This window comes from Myotis yumanensis, unplaced genomic scaffold (genome assembly GCF_028538775.1).
Source record: "Myotis yumanensis isolate MYYU_CA2020_CCGP unplaced genomic scaffold, mMyoYum1.0.hap1 SCAF_16, whole genome shotgun sequence".
In the NCBI taxonomy this organism is placed as follows: domain Eukaryota; kingdom Metazoa; phylum Chordata; class Mammalia; order Chiroptera; family Vespertilionidae; genus Myotis; species Myotis yumanensis.
In genome coordinates, this window is record NW_027223767.1 from 44,575,324 (window position 1) to 44,596,159 (window position 20,836).

Here is a 20,836-nt window from a genome sequence, read left to right on the forward strand (position 1 = left end):
GCACATGCCCAGGTTGCGGCTCGGTCCCCAATGGGGAGTGTGCAGGAGGCAGCGATCAATGATTCTCTCTCATCATTGATGTTTCTATCTCTCTCTCTCCCTCTCTCTTCCTCTCTGAAATCAGTAAAAATATATATTTTTAAAAAATTTAAGACATACACAGGTAACCCAATATAAGTCAAATCTTTCAGTGGGAGGAAAATTTTAGGGATAGATTAAGGATAAATTTTTATAAAGAAATCCAAAGTTGAAACTGCAGAAGATTTTTTTAAAAACTATTTTTATTTATACTTTTTCTAAGTAATTTTTACTGATTATGCCATTCCCTAGCTAAGCCAACACCAAATGTTTTTCTGATTGGCTGGTTTTCTTGCTAGGGTCTAAAAGGAAAAACGTTTTTGCATGGCTAAATAAACATTAAAAAAAAAAAAAAAGTCTATTGCCGAAACCGGTTTGGCTCAGTGGATAGAGCGAAGGCCTGCGGACTGAAAGGTCCCGGGTTCGATTCCGGTCAAGGGCATGTACCTGGGTTGCGGGCACATACCCAGTGGGAGATGTGCAGGAGGCAGCTAATCGATGTTTCTCTCTCATCGATGCTTCTAACTCTCTCTCTCTCCCTTCCTCTCTGTAAAAAATCAATGAAATATATTAAAAAAAAAAAGTCTGTAATTCCTCCACCCAACATCTTGTCCCTAACAGAAACATAACTGCTTTTTAAAAAGAAACTACTGCCAGTGTGTTATCAGCTTATGACTAAACTAGTGGCCCAGTGCACATTATGTGCACATTGAAAGGAAATTAATTAGAAGAAAGATTTGTGCAGTAATTACATTACTGCAAAATATTACATGTCAAAATAGTATATATAATATAGTGTTACAAAATTAAAATACAAAATATTTTAATATCGCTATTCGCCCTTTCTCTATAATAGAAGTGGTGCCAGTGAGAGCTTTATATGTATCAATGTTTATTTTTAAATTGCCAGTGCGCGTCATATGTACTGGCCTGCTAGTCGGTCAGTCAGACGGTCAGTCACTTAGCCTTTTATATATATAGAAGATTTATCGTAAGAAAGAAATCCCTAGATAAAAACCAAGGAAGGGGTACATTTAGAAAACAAACACAGTACTTACTAGGTCAAACTTTCTGCTTTGGACATCTTCTAACATCTACCTCAGTATTCCAAGCTTTCTTTTATCCTGACTTCTGTTTACTTAACCAAAATCTATATCCACTACCAATTCCTTGCTCTCAGTCTAAAATAAGTATACACTTTTATTCTATTCTCTGTCACCTACTAAATTTTAACTATACTCAGCAACATTCCAGTGCTCTGAGGACTCCATGAATTTGAAGAACCACTGGATATGACTGCTCATTCCTAGAAATTGTGAATGAATAAAGGGAGCTATGTAATAAATATGACAAGTGCAGTGACTGAAGTAACCTCACAGAGTGATCTGATCATAAATTCCAAACTGGGCAGGTCATGGTGGGTAGCCACACCCTAGGCTTATAATTTCTTTAGTAAAGATCTATCTTTGCTATAAGCAAGCCCTACCCATTGTTCTTGTGCATCTAGGTTATAACTGTGAAATGCCAGAGTAATCCTTTTTTCAGATCTCTCTGAGGTGTAACCACCCTCAAGGGAACACATGATCTTATTGCCTATGTACCACCCCTATTCACTATAAACCTTTTTATCTTGTACCGGCAATGTAAATGTATATCTCTCCATTTTACTCTTCACTCAATCATAGATTCCTTACTTCCCTCCTCTGATTCAAAATGTATTTTAAAAACCACAAAACTGCCCTAACCGGTTTGGCTCAGTGGATAGAGTGTTGGCCTGTGGACTGAAGGGTCCCAGGTTTGATTTAGGTCAAGGGCATGTACCTTGGTTGCGGGCACATCCCCAGTAGGAGGTGTGCAGGAGGCAGCTGATCGATGTTTCTCTCTCATCGATGTTTCTAACTCTCTGTCCTTCTCCCTTCCTCTCTGTAAAAAATCAATAAAATATATATTTTTTAAAAACCCCACAAAACTGCCATTCTCTGGAGCATTTTGAGATCTTGCTTATAGGCATGTCCTCAGTTTGGCTGAAATAAACTCTTTAATGTTCTATAGGTTTGGAATTTCTTTCGTTGACAAAATTTTCCATGTCCTACTGAAAACTTCTTTTTAAGTTTGAAGTGAAAGGAAAGAACTGAAAATTCAAAGTAGCAATATATGTCCTTCTCTCCTCCTCCACTTTCCCCAGTCCCACCTCATCTAAATACATACAAAAGAACTAAGAAGTAAATACTGCAAGTCACAGGGTATTTGATGCAGTAGCAGGTATTTAACTGAATTTCATATTCCAAAATGCCACAGGGATTGGTAAATAAGAGAAAGCAGGGTTTGATTTCCTCATGTACAAATTCTAATCAATGTGCCAGAAACTGAAAATTGGCAGAATTGGTGGAATTTTCCAAGACATATGTCAGATAGTAATTTTACAATTCACTCACAAACACACATTTTAAATCATCTTACTGCTATAGAAACATTTCCAAAGCAATAGGATTTTAATGTAGCCATGTTACTTATTTGTAGAAAAAGCATTCCCCTATTTTAGATAAGAAACAAATAAAGTACATAGTACCCTAGATATATTAACTGCATTCCAGAAATTATATTTTAGATTTAAAAGGAACCAAAAAACACAATGTATTAAACTGGAACAAGGATTTATTTTTTTTATATTTTTAGGACATAGATTTTTTAAAGTGGAAGGGAAGAAATACCTTAGTAAGAAAGTCATTTAGGAAAGTGATACCAAGTTAATGGACCAAAGAAATCTATTAGACTTAGGTCATGATATGAACAATACAATGGTGCAATTTAGAAGGAAGCCAGTTAAACGAAGGATACATTATATAGCTAGATATTTGGCTGGTATTAATTAACTGATAAATATCTGGAAAGAGGTTTCTATAATATGTCATATAACAACTGAATTCTTATGTATAAAAAATCAACCACAACAAAAGGACTTGGAAAACACCATATATTCCTATCTCTATATTCTACTGAATCTTCTAGAACAGAGATTTTCAACTGGTGTGCCACAAGAATTTTTAAAACATGCAATTCCTGACTATGTAGTCAAGGGCACTGACCTCTTTTCCCTTAAATTGTCAAATATAAAAACGACAACAGCCAACACAACAATAGCTGTCCCGTGTGAATGCCTTGTCTTGAACCATAAGTAGTGGTTAAAAATAAGTAGTACAGCCTGGCTGGCGTAGCTCAGTGGTTCAGCATCGACCTATGAACCAGAAAGTCACAGTTCCATTCCTGGTCAGGGCACAAGGCCCAGTCAGGGCCCATGTGCCCACAGGGCTCGATACCAGTGGGGGGCATGCAGGAGGCAGCCAATCAATGATTCTCTCTCACCAGTGATGTTTCTATCTCTCTTTCCCTCTCTCTCTCTGAAATCAATAAAAATATATTTAAAAAAGTAAGTAGTACTTAAAAATGATTAGAAAACACAGCCTAAGCACTGGTTGTGGTCACTCTCCTACAGAATAAAAATTAGAAATTGAAAAAGTACATTTCTAATATAACTGGACTATTTTAACACTAGGGAGCCAGAAATGAGTCTTTTCAAGATTTGGATCAAAACTGTACTTAGAGACGACATCAATGAAAATGGCAGAATATGCCCTAACCGGTTTGGCTCAGTGGACAGAGTGTTGGCCTGCGGACACAAGGGTCCCACGTTCAATTCCGGACAAGGGCATGTACCTTGGTTGTGGGCACATACCCAGTAGGGAGTGTGCAGGCAGCTGATCGATGTTTCTAACTCTCTATCCCCTCCCTTCCTCTCTGTAAAAAATCAATAAAATATATTTTTTAAAAAAGAAAATGGCAGAATAAGGAATTTTGAAATCCCACCTCTCCATAAAATTAACCAAAATAATGGTCAAAAAAATTTTTTTTTGAACTATGGAAATTGACCAAAGACTTGCAACAATCCAAGTAGTGCATATTCAAGGAAAAAAAAAAAAAGTTGAATCCCATTAACAACAGAGTTTGTGGCATTTTCATTTACCCCAACTCCCAGACCAGGAACAGCCCTGAAAATAACAGCTTGCATTGCTGGTAATTGAGGAACCAGAACAGATTTCTTTTTCAAAGTGATGTAATTATTTGTCTACACCTGTCTGGTTGCTTCCTGAAAGACCAACTCAAAAGGCTTGTCTTTATTTTGCCAAACTCAAAAGGGGCCCAATGCTAAAGAAACTACCCCACTTTGTCCAAAACAAATGTTTTAGTCACAGCTGCCTGAGGGACAGGTAACAGTTGGAGCAAACAATGAACCAACCATATGGGAGCTTGGGAGGAAAGGGCCAGAAAATGAGATGTCCATAAGGGCATTGAAAGCTCCCATATATTCCTGGGAATATAGAAGGCCACACACACACACCCAGGGATGTGCACATGTCCAGGAAAGACTTGAGAAGGCCCTAACCTATCACATCTGGTTGACTGAAGCTTTACAGAAGCAGGAAATGAAGGCTAAGTAAGGCATAACTGTAAACTGTCTGGCTAAGCATTTAAGGGATACCCTCAATGTACAAAAAGAACGCAATAAAGAGAATTTTTGGTTGCAAGTATTTAAGGAAATCTCTGTACAATCACTTAGCTGATTATTAAGCTAATGGAACAAAAGTTTCAGTGGCCGTACAAGAAAAAGAATACACATTTTACAGAACTAGTTCAAAAATACACTAAACAAACAACACTACAAAAAGCAGCATTGACAAACCCGGGAGAAAAATGAATAGAGTTGCCACATTTTAATATTCAAAATGTCCAGTCTAAAAAAAAAACACAACGTATGCAAAGAAGTAATTTGCAAATAATATATATAGGGATCTAGTTATCCACAATAAAGAACTCTTATAACTCAACAAATAACCAGTTTTAAAATGTGCGAAGAATTTGAATAGACATTTCTACAAAGCAGATACAAAGGGACAAAAAACACATAAGATGCTCAACATCATTAGTCATTAAGGAAATACAAACCAAAACCACAATGAGATACCCACCAGGATGCTATAATTTTAAAAAAGGAAAACAACAACTGTTGGCAAGGATATGGAGAAATTTAAACCACTGTACATAGCTGTGGAATGTAAAACTGTACAGCTGCTGTGGAAAACGATTTGACAGTTCTTCAAAATGTTAAACACAAAATTACCACATGACCCAGAAATTCCACTCCTAAGTACATACCCAAAAGTATTGAGCCCTCCTTGGCTGCTTAAAGATTGGCTGCCAACATGAACAACACAGTAACTATCCGAACCAGGAAGTTTATGACCAGAAGACTACTTTAGTGGAAACAAATGGTCATTGACATCCTTCACCCTGGGAAGGCAACAGTACCCAAGACAGAAATTCAGGAAAAACTAGCCAAAATGTGTAAGACCATACCAGATGTCATCTTTGTATTTGGGTTCAGAACAAATTTTGGTGGTGGCAGGACACCTGCCTTTGGCATGATTTCTGACACTCAAAGAAAAATGAACCCAAACAGACTTGCAAGATACGGCCTATAGGAGAAAACAATGCCCTCTAGTCCCCTCACTACAGCCATAACATGTAAAGTATAGAATTAAACTGAATTGTAGGTAGGGAGTATTATTGACTGAAAAGGTAATGTATGAGTTAATTACACATTTTCACCATTTGAATATGTTTGTAGTTAGTAGTGAAGATAGATCTTGGCCATTACACCTTATATTTCATGGATGGGATCAGTTTAAATGCAAATCTGACATTATTGAAATAAATCATTTAAATACTCCAGAAGATGATAATATTGTTTCTTGGTATTCTTTCTTTTCTTTTTTAAAATAAAAATATTTTTATTGATTACAGAGAGGGAGAGAGAGAAACATCAATGATGAGAATCATTGATCAGCTGCCTCCTGCACGTCCCCTACTGGGGATTGAAACCCCTCCCCGGCTACCAGAGCATGCTCTGACTGAGAATTGAACCATGATCTCCAAGTTTATAGGTTGACGCTAACCACTGAGCCCACTGGCTGTACAAATATTTATAAAACTTTTAAAATAAATATTAAAAAGTCTCACTCCCAGTCTTCATGAGGAAGAATTATAGCAAAAAAAGTAATCAGATTAGTTTTACTTGACATATGGATAATATGCTAACAGCTTTTGAACCAATGGTTACTTACAGCATAGGTATCTGAAAGGAAATTACTACTTGGTATGGTTTACACAGAATATCTGTTCATGGTTGTTTGAGAGAGTTACTTAAGTTGGTTAATAAGTATGGCTAATAAGCCAAAGTACCAGTTAAATTCCCATACTTTGCAGTCTCCACAAAATTAACTTAGCTCAATTCTATGGTCACAAACCAAGTATTACTCAATCCTAACAAAACATCTTATAAATGACTGCTATGGTTCAAAAGAAGAAGAATGGGTAAATTGTTCAAAACAACCTATTCTCAGCATACCCTAGAGGCAAGTATAACAGACTTCAAGTCAACTAGATTAAAGTTCTGGCTTTTATACTTAGATATTTAATGTTGGGAAAAATAACAGCCTTACAGGGCATCTGCTTTCTATAAAATAGCAGAAAAATATCCTGTGCCTAACATACAAGATTCTTTTTAAGTCCAAGTGAAACAATAAACGGGAATATGCCCTTTAATGTGTAAAACACTATATTCATTACTTGAGATAGTTCAATGTATCTGACCTAGGGGTTATATATATAAGGGTCATACACACACTCAAACCTACTTTTGCTCCACCTGGTATAATGAATTCCTGAAACTACTGCTGACTTACTTCCCTATTCCTCTTTTTCTAACCTTGTTTAATTTCTGCTTAAGTCTCTCAGGGATGTTGCTTTAGAGAGGAGGGGTTACTCTGATTAGCTCTATCATTGGTAGTACTGTTTCATTTCCCTAAAGATTTCTCAGTAGAACTAAAGAAATTACTAATAAAAACCTGCAGATTTTTTCCTTGGTCCTTCCCTGTAAATATGGAGAGAATGTCATAGAGAAGGATAATTCATACTCCTATGTTTAAAAATAAATCCTTACGCCTGAGAGTAAAGTGGTAATATATTTTTTTTGTTGATTTGAGAGACAAACATCGACTTGTTGCTCCACTTATTTACGCATTCATTGTTTGATTCTTTTTTAAATATATTTTATTGATTTTTCACAGAGAGGAAGGGAGAGGGATAGAGAGTTAGAAACATTGATGAGAGCTACATCAATCAGCTGCCTCCTGCACACCCCCTACTGGGAATGTGCCCACAACCAAGGTACACGCCCTTGACCAGAATCGAATCTGGGAATCTGGGACTCTTCAGTCCGTAGGCTGACGCTCTATCCACTGAGCAAAACCGGTTAGGGCCATTGTTTGATTCTTGTTTGTTCCCTGCTGGGGGATCAAAGCCACAACTTGGGGCATTGGGACCATGCTCTAATCAACTGAGCGACTCAGCCAGGGTTTAAAGTGCTAATATTTTTTGAAAGCAGGGTCAATGGATTTTGTTTTTCTTTAAAAGCATTAAAGTAAAAAGAAATTTAGCCCTGGCCTTGTAGCCCAGTTGGTTAGAGTGTCATCCTGATATGCCAAGGTTTCGGGTTCGACCTCAGGGCACGTACAAGAAGCAACCAATGAATACATAAATAAGTGGAACAACAAATCGTCGTCTCTTGCTCTCTCCCCTTCCTCTCTCTCTCTCTCTCTAAAAATCAAAAGAAATAATAAAATAAAAGCATTAAAGTATAATGTATCTCTTATAAGCAGTCTGAGGATAACAGAAAGTGTGAATGCTTTTCATCAAATTGGTTTTTATCACTCCCATATATCTATCTGCATTTACTAGAACCCACTAAATTATTTTTCTTATGTATCTTCCTTCCTAACTAGACTACAATCTCTCTGGGGCAGACAATTTTTTGGAACAGCTTTGTACTTCTAACACCTATCAATATCTAACACATAATTGGTGCTAAATAAATTTCTAACAGAACTGAATTCCTACCAATAGCATGCCTTGGTTTTCTATACCCAGATTTTTCTGAGCCCTGAGCAAGGTCAGATAAGCTTTGCTGAGCTCTGACACATATCTGTTTTGGGGAGGATGAGAGGCTGTATAGTGTGGTGTGATGGTTTCATTAGTGAAACAATGTACTAGATCACATAAAATGGACAAATTGTAAAATAACTATATTTTAGGTGCTGTACATTTGATTGATTAGGTGCAGACCTTGTTTCTAGGGCTAAACATCTAGGATAGAATAGAAACCTGAGAAAAGGGGTACTGATTTTATGATTTCAAATTCATGATATGTAAATTATTTCATGGAATTCGTTGTAAATATAAATTATCTTTGTATTCCCTATTCGTATTTCTTTAACAGAAATTTTTATCACTCTCTTAGGAAACTTCCATTCCCAGATCTCCCATTCAGTGGATGACAATGGTTTCAAGGGATTAATACTGTGCAAACACTTCACTAGTGAGTCTGACAGCCATTCAGGTTGATACTTATTAATCTCTACGACAGAATTCAGTTGTCATAGTGAAATTTAGTTTTATTTACTCCTCCTTAATAATGTCTGTTTAACTCAGGGGGAGTAGTCTTAAAAAGTAAGAGCTCTGGGTTTATTAAATCTGACATACATTATATTAAATTTAAATCTTTAACATGAATCCAGTTTGTGTTAAAATAGAGAAAGACAACTAGAGATCTCATTTTATTTAGAATTGTAAAGATAGAGAGATGTAAATGGTTTTTCCTGGGGCTCAGTGTGAGTTCACAGTCTGTGTGGAGATCTTGATTCCTAATTTAGAATAAACTTTTCTGTCTGGACCAGAGACTGATGAGTGCAAATAAAATTTATGTCATTTAAGGCCTACAATCCATCTTTTGAGGATTTTAATCTCAATATAATTATTCTTTCTTAAGGAATGTGTTGACCTCAGTAAAACTGCATTTGTTGTTGCTGCTGTGTAGATTTAGACTTGGGAAGTTTCTTTGGTATAAATCCAGTCAGCTTTGACAAAGAATACTGAATATTAAGTCCCTTATCTTCCCGAAGTTACCATTCATGATGATATAAAAAGTTCTAGTATTAAATAAATGTGTAATGGAGAATTCTAAGATATATCAGGTTTCTTTCCTACAAATGGGTTGCAGAAATAAGTTATGATGCAATTTTTTTCAACATAAGCTTCTTTACATGAAGAACATGTAAATTATTTTTAAAAAAGGACACGAATGCATGTGGGGAAAAGGTATTAGCAATGCAGTGTTCTTTTTCAAAAAATAAATGCATCGCTACTTGTGCATGTTCAGTCATGCCATAGCTTAATTTTCTACAAATCAAAAAATGGAGTTTCTGGGGTAAATGCTGACTGATCTAGTGTTTTAAATGTCAACTTACAACTGGGTGCCAGATTCTCATCTTAGGAGACATTTATCCATATCTGCCTAACAATGAATACAATAATGGTTACAGTATAAACTCCAGATTAAAACACTGCTAAATTATTACCATTCAACTAGGTTGATTAAAATTCACAGCAGTTCCTATTGAACAAACCCAATATATAAAACTAAATCAGATGAACAAAGAGATAATGTTACATTCTTTTCTTTATAAGAGAAATTTTCCTTTAAATAGTAAATTCCAAAGCATTGAAAATGATTTATAAAAAGTCTACTTAAAAACATTTCTACTCCACAAATATAGTAATAGTTATTATTTATTGAGCCCTACTGTACAGTAGATAATTTGCTAAATGCTACACGAACATTACAGAATTTAATTCTCACAATCCAGTGCAGTAGGTAGAACACCCATTTTGGATAGAAAATTTGAGACTTGGAGACATTAAATAGCTTGTCTAAGTCACAGAGATGGTAAGTGGCAAGCCAAGGTTCAAACTTTCAAACTGACTTCAAAGCTAATACTCTTAAATAGGGTATAATACTCTATAAATCCTAAGAATTTCAATTTAATAACAGCACACTATTAAGTACAGGATATCACACAACCATTATATATCCATTCCTCACTCCCTTGGCAAAGGAGTTCATTTGGACAGATATTGCACAGTTGTTTTTTAATTCTAGTGTCTCCCTCCATTTTTACCAGAATTCAAGGCAAAAATAAACAGGAGTCAAAAGCAGAATATAGGTTAAGATCACAAAGACTGTCTTTATGAGCAGTTTTATGTAAAGAAATATAAGAACACTGGCAATAAGTTGAGTATCTAATTGCTAACCTACAGCAAATTGGGAGACTCATTTACAGAGAATCATGGAATTACCATGCTCGAAGGAACTTCAGAGCTGAGACAGAGGTCCAGAGAGGTAACTTACCCAAGGTCACATAGATACCAGTACATAGATATGTGTGTTTATGAAAAATTAAAATATATATGGAAGTACTTATTTCATAGTTCAGAACTGAATTATTTCCCTTTGTAAAATCCTTAAGATATCGCCTTCACACTTTCATTCTTTCCTTACTCAAATTAATTTCAAAATTAGAACATTAAATATATAAATGATCTGGTTCAAAAATAAAATGACAAAGGATGACATATTCTAAAAGGGAACTCTAGAAAACCTTGCAGTTAACATTTATAAATTAACATTAAATTGTTAATTTGCAGGGAACTGCAAATCCCTTCTTTCCTTTTTCTTCTCCCCACTCACCTTCAAAAAGGAAAACAAAAAACCAAAACAGGTTTTGTTGGTAACTGCAATTCAGGATATAGTGAGTTGGTAATGACCTTCCCTGGACCTAAACTGTCAACCAAGAATGACACATGCATAAGAACAGGTATTCCTCTACATTAAAAAACCTGCTTTAATCTAGAAATTTTACTGTTTTCTTTTTTCCTGTCCCTCCTGCCACATAAATCCCCTTTCTCGGTAGACAGTAAAGCATACTTGAAGCACCCAGAATAGCTAAACCTGTGGCATCCTTCTTATTGTTGCAAATTATAAGAAAAACTAGTAACACTTTTCCATTCTTTTTACTTTTAATTATGAATTACCTACCTGCATCCTACAGTTGATCAGAAAGTCACAGTCGCCAACAAATACCATAATAGTATTTGATTATATAAAGTTATATAATTAAGCAAGCTAAAACACAAATACCTTTGCCTAGTTCAATACCACCACCTATTGTTAGCTGCTATTAAGTTAGCATTTTCAAATGAGTCCAAGTGCATTAAGACATAAATCTGTAAAACCACATTTGAATGTCTCCATTTTCCTGAGTCAATTTTGGGTGGGAGTCTGACCCAAGAATTCACTAAGTCTGGAAGGTCAAGTAGGAAAACTGTAAAGACAACTATGTGAAAGCAGCTAAATTTGGTCAGTTTAAGGGCATTCTTTCTTCTTCCTCCCTCCCTGGGATTTTCCTGGTGTAACGGAATATTTTATTTTGAACATCTAAAAATACCCTTCCAAAACCACAGTAGTAGTTACTAAAATTTTAATTCAGTTTCCAATCTGTCACCAGTTGGGAAACAGTAATCTAAGGGCTAGGCATGGAATCCTTAGCTGTAACAAAAGTACTTATTAATTTGTAAAAAAGGAAATGAGACCAAGACTTGAAAAGACAACTCTGGAAATGAAAATGGAATTTTTACAGCCCTGGCCTGGTGGCTCAGTTGATGGGAGCATCCTCCCATACACCAAAAGGCTGTGAGTTCGATTACAGATCAGGGCACATACCCAGGTTGCAGGTTCAAATCCCCATGGGATGTGAACAGGAGGCAAGCAATCAATGTTTCTCTCTCACACTGATGTTTTTCTCTCTAAAATCAATAAAAATAACCTCAGTTGAGGATTTAAAAATAGGTTTTGCTCTAGCTGATGTGTTCAGTAGTTACAGTGTCAGCCTGATCACCAAAGGGTTGAAGGTTCGATTCCCAGTTGAGGGTACATACCTGGGTTGCAGGTTAGATTCCCCCACCCCGGTCAGGTGTGTTCAGGAGGCAACCAATCTATGTGTTTCTCTCACATCAATGTTTCTCTCTCCCCACCTCCCTTCCACTCTCTAGAAATATCAATTGGGGGTGGGGGGGAGGAGAGGGAATTATCCTCTGGTATTAACAACAACAACAACAAAAAAGAATATGTTTTGTAAAGTTTTTGCCAAGCTAAAATATTTTAACAACTTAATGGAAAACATGCATAATGGTTTATCCCTATGAAGACTACAAAGATACAAACATGTTAATTTTTAAATAATGAACTACCACGTAAGTACATGATATAATGTTATTGTGCTTCAAAAAGTAAAAAAGGACCCATGATTATACAATAAAGAAACATCAATAACACTATTCAAAAAGGGCAGATTGTCTGAATGCGCCTATAGAGCATAGACTTCTAATTTGGATTTTCTGTATTAGATTGCTTTCAAACCAATCTCTAAAGTGTTAAAACAAAAAATAATAAAGTGTTCAAAACACTTAGTATTACTAGTACTCTTTCTCATTGTAATGCCTTTCAAATAGAGTGAAATGACTCTCGCCCACTAGAAAAATATATATAATTTTCCACATGCACCGAATTGGAAAATATGGTTATTTACTATGCAAAATGTCCTTTAAAAGATGAAACCTTAAGGGGGAAAAAGGTTATTATTGCAGGCTTAACAGTACTGTGCAACTCAGACTACAAAATTTTCTTTTTGACTGTTTACTGATAGCCATTTTTTTCAAATAAATCTTGCCCTAACTGGTTTGGCTCAGTGGATAGAGCGTCGGCCTGCAGACTAAAGGGTTTCAGGTTCGATTCCGGTCAAGGGCATGTACCTTGGTTGCGGGCACATACCCAGTAGGGGGTGTGCAGGAGGCAGCTGATTGATGTTTCTCTCTCATCAATGTTTCTAACTCTCTATCCTTCTACCTTTCTCTCTGTAAAAATCAGTAAAATATATTTTTTAAAAAAGTAAAAAAAATAAATCTTTATTACTGAAAGTATTACATATGTTCCTCCCCGCCCCCACTGCCTTCTTCCACCTCCCTCCCCCTCAAGCCTTCACCACCCACTGTCTGTGTCTTCCAGAGTTCATTGGTTGATCTCTCTCCCCTCCCCCAACGCTCCTGTCAGCCTACAAATTTTAAAACAAAATATCACGAGTGGCTGTTTGGTTCAGAAGAAATGGCCAAAGAAATATGGTCCTCTGCTTTTATTCAAAAATTCATGGGATTCTGAAACAAAGGAAACCTTTATAATTGATTCTAACTCCCTTGTTTTGCAGAGAGAAATGATCAAATCAGAAAAGTGAAAAGAAATGACCAGGCCCTGGCTGGGTAGTTTAGTTGGTAAGTGTTGTCAGTATATACCAAGGTTGCAGTGTGATTTCCAGTCAGGGCACATACAAGAATCAACCAATCAATGCATAAGTAACTGGAACAACAAACCGATCTCTTTCTCTCTCAAATCATGACAAAAATTACAGTTAGTTGGTGGCAAAAATCAAGACCTACTATCCAGTTCTCTCAACTCCCACTGTAGTATGTTCTTTCTGCCATACCACCTTTTATGTTTTTTCTTATTTTGGACAAACTGAATTAATAAAGTGAGGCAAGCTATAATATTATAGATTTATCACAGTAAGCAGTGAGGTATAATCCTATATAATAAAAGGCTAATATGCAAATTGTCCCCTCGACCAGCAGTTCAACTGAGAGTTTGATCAGGGGTGGGCCGGCCTGATGGCCCTGATCGGGGCGGCTGGCCAGACCCTAACCGTGCACGAATTCATGCACCGGGCCTCTACTTAAAAACAATAATGAATAACACTTCAAAATACCCAAATTAGAGCATATCACTTCCTAACTGTATGAGGTATAATGATAAGCAATAATGAACAATACTTCAAAATACCCAAATTAGATCTTATCACTTAACATCTCCAGATACTAAATAAACTATAAGATGACATATGTCAGGTAATATTATCACTATAACTTTTTAAATGTTAGATTTTTAAAATATATATATTTTTATTGATTTCAGAGAGGAAGGGAGAGGGAAAAGGAGAGAAGCATCAATGATGACTGGCTGCCTCCTGCCCGCCTCCTACTGGCGATTGAGCCCATAACCCGGGCATGTGCCCTTAACTGGAATCGAACCTGGGACCCTCCAGTCCACAAACCAATACTCTGCCCACTGAGCCAAACCAGCTAGGGCAAATGATAGACTTTTTAATAAACCCAAATAAGATAGAATTTTTCCTCTGTGTTCTCATAATGGAGCTACTAAGATAAGAGCATGACAAAGTAGAGAGGTTTAACAACAACAAAAAAGATTTAAATGTACACGCCTGTCACTAATCTCACTGAGTGTTAAGATAACATTGTTTACAGAACTTAAGATGAAGGGTAGTTTCATTCTCTTGATAGCAAAGACAAAATAAAATACAATAGATGAAGAACGTTAGAAAACTCTTCCCCACACATTTTATGGGCTTTTATGCTGTTAGGAGAAAACATGGAGCAGAATGATAAAGTGGAGTCAAAAAATGCAGATTGGAATCTTGGCTCTCCTACTTACTGGCTGTGCAACTTGAACACTTTTCAGGCCTCAGTTTTCCTCAACTGTAAAATGGAATTGTGAGAATCAGAAGTAACTGAGGTAAAACACCTAGCTCAGTGCCTGGATATGTAGGAAGATGAAATAACTATTATTAAATTTGAAATTATTAAATTTGCTGAAAAACAAAGTTTACTATAAGTAATAAAATAAGTATCTGAATGATGAATTTCAATTAAGAGATTAAAACAATTGGGCACACATTATGTTAATGTTTAAGATTTATTATTATATCGATTTAGTGCCAAAGGGATAGAGCAACGAACAACAATAATTTTCACATCTCTGTATCTTTTAACTTTTCTATCCAACAATCATCTACTTTGGCTATTGACTTATGGGATGCTACATATGTGGCTAACAGGTTGTGCTCTCTCTTGATTTTAACTTAAAATTTTTTCCTATACCTCTATCCCTGAGTGTGAGATTTAAAGTTTGTGGCCTTCTGGTACAACATCCTAAAGCATAATACATAGGATATCCCTATAAAAAGATGTTAATGAATCAACTATAAAAAGATAAGCTTTGGTTATCTTCTCTCTGCCAGGAAAAAAAAATGTGGCCAAGAAAAAGGCAAGAATTTTTCACTTTTTATAATAACCATAACTAATTTAAAATGTTATTTGCTATAAAATTTTCCAGCACTCACAAAAATTCTCAGGTGTCTGCTTACAATCATAAAATTATCAGTCCTTTAAAAAGCCTGCTTTATCTTATCTGCATCTTCTATCCATTGAAAGTGAATATTTAAAATGTTTTCAATGAATTAGCAATGTATATTACTTCATAAAGGATAAAATATTTTATTGTTTTACTATTTATAAATTAGGAGAGTAAAGAAATGATTTTAAGAAATACTGCCCTGACCTGTTTGGCTCAGTGGATGGAGCGTCGCCCTGCGGGCTGAAGGGTCCGGGGTTCGATTCCGGCCAAGGGCATGTACCTTGGTTGCAGGCACATCCCCAGTCGGGGGTGTGCAGGAGGCAGCTGATCGATGTTTCTCTCTCATCGATGTTTCTAACTCTCTATCCCTCTCCCTTCCTCTCTGTGAAAAATCAATAAAATATATTAAAAAAAAGAGAAATACCCAGATTAAAAAAGAAAGGATGAAACCCAGTAACATACACCAATTCCAGCCCTTTTCATTTGTATTCTGGCATGGAACACTTGGCGTAATAAAAGAGTAGCTTTTGGTTTACAAACACTTTAATCATGAACACTGTACAAGGAGGGCTTCTCCCCCCGCCGCGCCCCCCCCCCCCCCCCCCTTATTCTTGGCTCAGTGGATAGAGCATCAGCCTGTGGACTGAAGGGTCCCAAGTTCAATTTCGGTCAGGGGTGCAGGAGGCAGCCCATCAGTGATTCTCTCTCATCACTGATGTTTCTCTCTCTCTCTCCCTCTCTCTTCATCTCTGAAATCAATAAAAATATATTAGAAAAAAACGTTTAGAAAGCTGTAACTGCTAGTTACATATCAATCAAGGTAAATAGACATGCTTAATAAAGCAATAAATTTTCTTATTAATTTAGTACCATGACTACAAGTAAACTACGAATTAAAATATAAATTATAAAAAAATGCAATTTTAAAGCACATACTACGAAAGAACTCTTTCCAACAGTTACTCACACAACCTAAAAGTGAACAGCAAAATGAATGATACAGAGCTGGTTGCAATGGCAAAAGGGTATTCCCTACTCAAATCGTCAGTATTTGAGGGCTTTCAAGATTCCTGGTTCAGTAATTTTAATGACAGTCCCAACTTTTACAGCAGTACTGAATACGAAAACACCAAAAATTAGGTTTATTGGGTCTCTCTACATTAGGACGACATAAATTAAAAACCAAATCATAGCCACTATAGTGCTTTCTTCCTGTGATTAAGTTAAACATTAAAGCACTGAAGAGACCAATTCCTTAAAATTTTCTCCACTCCTCGCTTGCAACATGGTAGTCCTCAATTTATACCTCCCCCAAACACTTCCTACCTTGACATTTGTGGATAAATTTAAAAAAAAAAACAACACAAAAAACCATTTCCCCCATAACCGTAAAAAGAAATCAAGGAATAGACTAAACTTAAGACCTTCGGGGAGCAATTTCACCCTCTGCACCTAGTTGGCAAGGTTTCCGCCACGTATGTCTCACCGTCTTACAATTTCATCCTTCAAATGGAAATGAAGAAAAACACCCCGTGCGATGTACACTGAGCCGCGAGTGATCCCAGGTCAGCCTGACGCTCTGCCAGAAAAGGCCAGGTAACGCCTTCTCCTCCGGTTGTAGACGCCTCTCTCTCAGCCCCGGGATAGACCTCCTGGTCAATGCGACCGCAACTCATTTGCAAGACTTCGAGACTTGTAAATGACAAGTGACAAGACTTCCCTTCCCGAAGGAATCCCTTCCCTGCCTCCTCCCTACAGACGCCCTTCGGCCGTTTCCTTATTTCCTCGCCCATTTCTCCATCTCAGGGCCACACACCTCTCTCGTCAGAGAAGTTCTCAGAGACGGACAGCCCTGGAGGGGTTTCCTGACACCCCCCAGGCCTTCGCCCCCATCTCCACGCCTGTGCAGCGTTCACACACGTCGAAGAGTTAGTTCCCAGAAACAATGAGTGACCGAAGAGGAAGTTCCAGAACAATGCCCCGGCCGCACGCCGCACCAGAGCCCGCGTCGCCTCCCTCGCCCCCGCCGACCGCCCCCACGGCCCCGCTTCACCCCCGGTCTCCACCGCTCCGACAAACGGCCCCCCGGCCCACAATCGGGGACCCCCCCTCGCTCCGCGAACAAGGCGGCAGAAGGAAAAGCGAGCTCCGGTCGGTCGGAGCTGGGATGCTTTTTCTCCCGGGCGGAGGGAGGCCAGCCAAGGGTTGTGTAAAGAACTGAAAGCCGAGGGGGGCGGGGAATTAGGGCGCCAGAGCTAATCCCCCGCCCCGAGGCCCACGAGTGCAAGAGGCGGGAGGCGGCCAGCTCGGAGGACTCGGGGGGCCGGGCTGCACTAGGCGTTCGGGCCGCGGGGATGGGGAAGAGTCTGGTAGCGCCAGCGGCCGGCGGGTGACGGCGCCGGGCAAAGGGAGGAGGCTCCGTGTGGAGCGAATCTGGGGGGCCCGGGAGGAGGAATCGCCTTCCTCACGTCGCCCTAGCCCCCCCAAGCTCACACCTCAAACCTGCTCTTGGTCACTCCGTTCACGTCCCTCCTCATGAGGCCGGCGGGTGCGGCCGGGGCCCGGCGCTGCGGCGAGCGGAGTGCAAAGGCGAGGGGCCCCGGGCAGGCCCGGGAGTTCCGGGGCTGGAAGGAGGCGGCGGAGCGGCGGGCGGGGGCCGTCGGCGGGGAGAAAGGACCCTCGACTCCGGCTGGGCCTCCTCCACCTCCCGCGGCGCCGGCGGCGGCGGCGACTTCTCGTCGCTTAGCTCTTCGCTCTCCTCAGCCTCAACTTCAACCCAAAACAAAAACACTCTCCACCTGCCAGCAACGCCGCTCCTCATTGGGCAGCGCCGCCCGGGCCCCGGAGCAGCGTGGGGAGGGGGGAGGAGGAGCGCTCGGCGGCGCGGGACCACCCCTCCCCCACTCCCGGCGCAGCCCACAGCGGTCGGCCCGGGAGGCGCCGGGGCGCGGGGCGGCGCACGCCCGCTCTCGCCTCCCAGGCCGGCAGGCCCCCCGCGAGCGGGAGGGGCAGGGAAGTGTCTGTGTGTCGGTGTGTCGTTCTGTCTGGGAGGGGCTGTGAGGGGGTGCGTGTGCGCGCGTGCTCGCGGGTCCGGGAGAGCGAGGAAAGCAGGACAACTGCCCGCAGCACCGGAGCCCCCCGTTCGCCTCCCCTCCGCGGGCACGGAGCACGCCTGGACCCACCCAGCACTTGAGCTTTCTGTCTGGTTCCTCCCCCGCCCCCTACGTCTGGTCGCTTCTCCCCCAATAGCCTGTGTTGCCACACACGTCCTTCCCGGCCACCCAGCTCCCTTCCCCTATCACTCACTGTCGCCTTGAACCCAAAGTGCAGCAGGCGGTCCCTGCTCGGAGCCATTTTCCTCTTTCTGGTTGTCGCTAGATTGGGACAGTGCTGTTGTTGCTGCCGCCGCTGCCGTAGCTACCGCTGCCGCCGCCCCCGCCCCCGTGGATTGCATTACCGGGTGTTGCAGGGAAGCCTGGAGGGCCGCTGCGGGGCGTGGGTCGCCCTGGGCATGGATCAGAAGGGCAGGGGGATCATTGTGCTGCCCACTGCTCCGGGGATATGCAGCGAGGCCGCACCTCGCACCTTGGGGTCGGGGGGCTGGAGCGGGGAGATTATCCCTTTAGCTGGGGGAGGGGTGCACTTTGGTGGAAGTGGGGGCAGGCGAGGCGAAAGGGCCTCTGGATTCCCCCTCCTCTCCGCCACGACCGCCGCTGGCGCCCAATGGGCTCACTGCCTGCCCGTCCTCCAATCAGGGCTCTGGTTGGTGAGAACCTGATCCTGACGCCACTTTGGCGGGAGAACCAAGCGTGTCTGGCCTGTCTGGCCAAGTAGGCGGGGGCGCTTACAGAAAGGAAACTGACATATATCTGACTCCTCAGGTTGTGTCATCGCGTTATTAAGCTTTAGCAACTCCAGTCCTCAAGGTCTGGAAATTCATGATCGAAATTTACATGAGTTAAGAGTTTACCCTTAAAACAACGACAAACCACAGAATCATGTCCCAAAGATAAATTAGAAACTATCAAATTTCAGCAGGAGTTTGTCTTCATACCTCCTTTAATTCGCAGTTTTAGTGACCAACTTGTTATGAATCTCATTACAAGCTGACGAACAAATAGTGCTGGAGAGTTTGTAAAAAAATTGGTGTTTTAGCTGTAAGGCTTATTACCAAACTCTTCAAGCACTTTTATTTTCATTACCCTAGAATGGGCTTCCTAAGCAAGAAACCTCGGCTTCAGAAACTCATTCTTAGGCCCACAAACCCAGATCTAGCTGTTATGTTCGCTCCCCTCACAGGTACTTTTAATGTTATTGTTTCACTTCAGCCAAAAACAAAAGAAAAGAAAAATACAGCCTTTTAGTTATGGCTCACCTAAGAACAGTTTTCTCCTAGCAAAAACTGATTAATTTGGTAACTAAGGCCTGCAGAAAATAGTAAAACTGGCTCGAGCAGATATATCAAATGAAACTTTCACAGGTCTGTTTCCCTGTTTCAATTATCTTTTCCAATTAACCTATTTCAAGTTATACTTACTGGAGGAAGACTTTTACTTTTTGATAAAATTTTAATTGACCAAACTTTTAAAAAGATGAATACATTTGCCGGAAGCCGGTCCATCCTTGCTGCTTGACACAGTCGCTGCAGGAAAGAAACATCTGCACAGCATATGTTTCAAGGGACCTGGCATATATAGCATATTGTTCTTAATATGTTTGCTCTCCTTAGCTCTCCTTGTTTTAACCAAGGTCACCTCTCTGAGAAAGGTTGTTTCCCCAGGTGGGGATTTTCCCCTGAGGTTAGGGAGGGGATACAACCCCTTAACTAAGTGCCAGACGGGTAGTTAATCACTTTAACTACAAACAATCACGCTTAAACTACATAATCTTTACTCCCTGGAATGGAGATAAGAAAGCCCTAACCTTTGCAATAGAAATTGACAGGATTGAAATCGACTGGTATAAATACAGATGTAACAAGACATTAAACATCAGATCCTGATCAGATCCTAACAAGAACTTGGCTGGAGATCCCGACCAGAACTTTGGCTGGAGATTCTCCGTGTCATTCCTTCTTCGCTGACTCCGTCCACACCTTTGGGGACCCCTGGACCTGCTGGGGCTGGACCCCAGCATACATGAACATTATTAAAAGGTTAAAAACTTATTACACATAGGCATATTACTTTTTATCAAAGAAATTTATTTGCATGTAAATAATCAGGTTCTTTTGTAATGTTTTGGGGGGAAAATCCCAAATTTTTATCTTTCAAAAAAATGAAAAACCCCAAAGTATTTACAGAACAGCCATATACACAGAAAATCAAATCAAAGATTTTAGAAAAGACCCTCCCCAGCTGCTCCTGATGTACATTTTTAAAACTCAAAATTTAAAGCCCAGCTTTTACAGCTGAACCTGTTTCCCAACCTAGTTTCTGAGATGTTAAGCACTTCCTATCCCTCAAAAAACTAACTTAAGGGTAGAAATAA

At 39.9% G+C, this 20,836-nt stretch overlaps 1 protein-coding gene across 2 annotated transcripts in view; it reads right to left on the bottom strand.

Annotated features, from left to right (window-relative positions):
- The window catches only part of FBXL20 (F-box and leucine rich repeat protein 20), a 68,513-nt gene extending 49,697 nt beyond the window's left edge, over positions 1-18,816 (bottom strand). Inside the window, exon 1 of one of the 2 annotated variants that reach the window (XM_070394682.1) lies at positions 18,653-18,816. In XM_070394682.1, the coding sequence (XP_070250783.1) occupies positions 18,653-18,700 (48 nt within the window). In that variant the 5' untranslated portion in view covers positions 18,701-18,816. Of the gene's footprint in view, positions 1-17,841; positions 18,150-18,652 lie in introns of those variants that run through there. The other variant, XM_070394683.1, reaches the window with a different exon arrangement.
- Between the last annotated feature and the right edge of the window lie 2,020 nt (positions 18,817-20,836).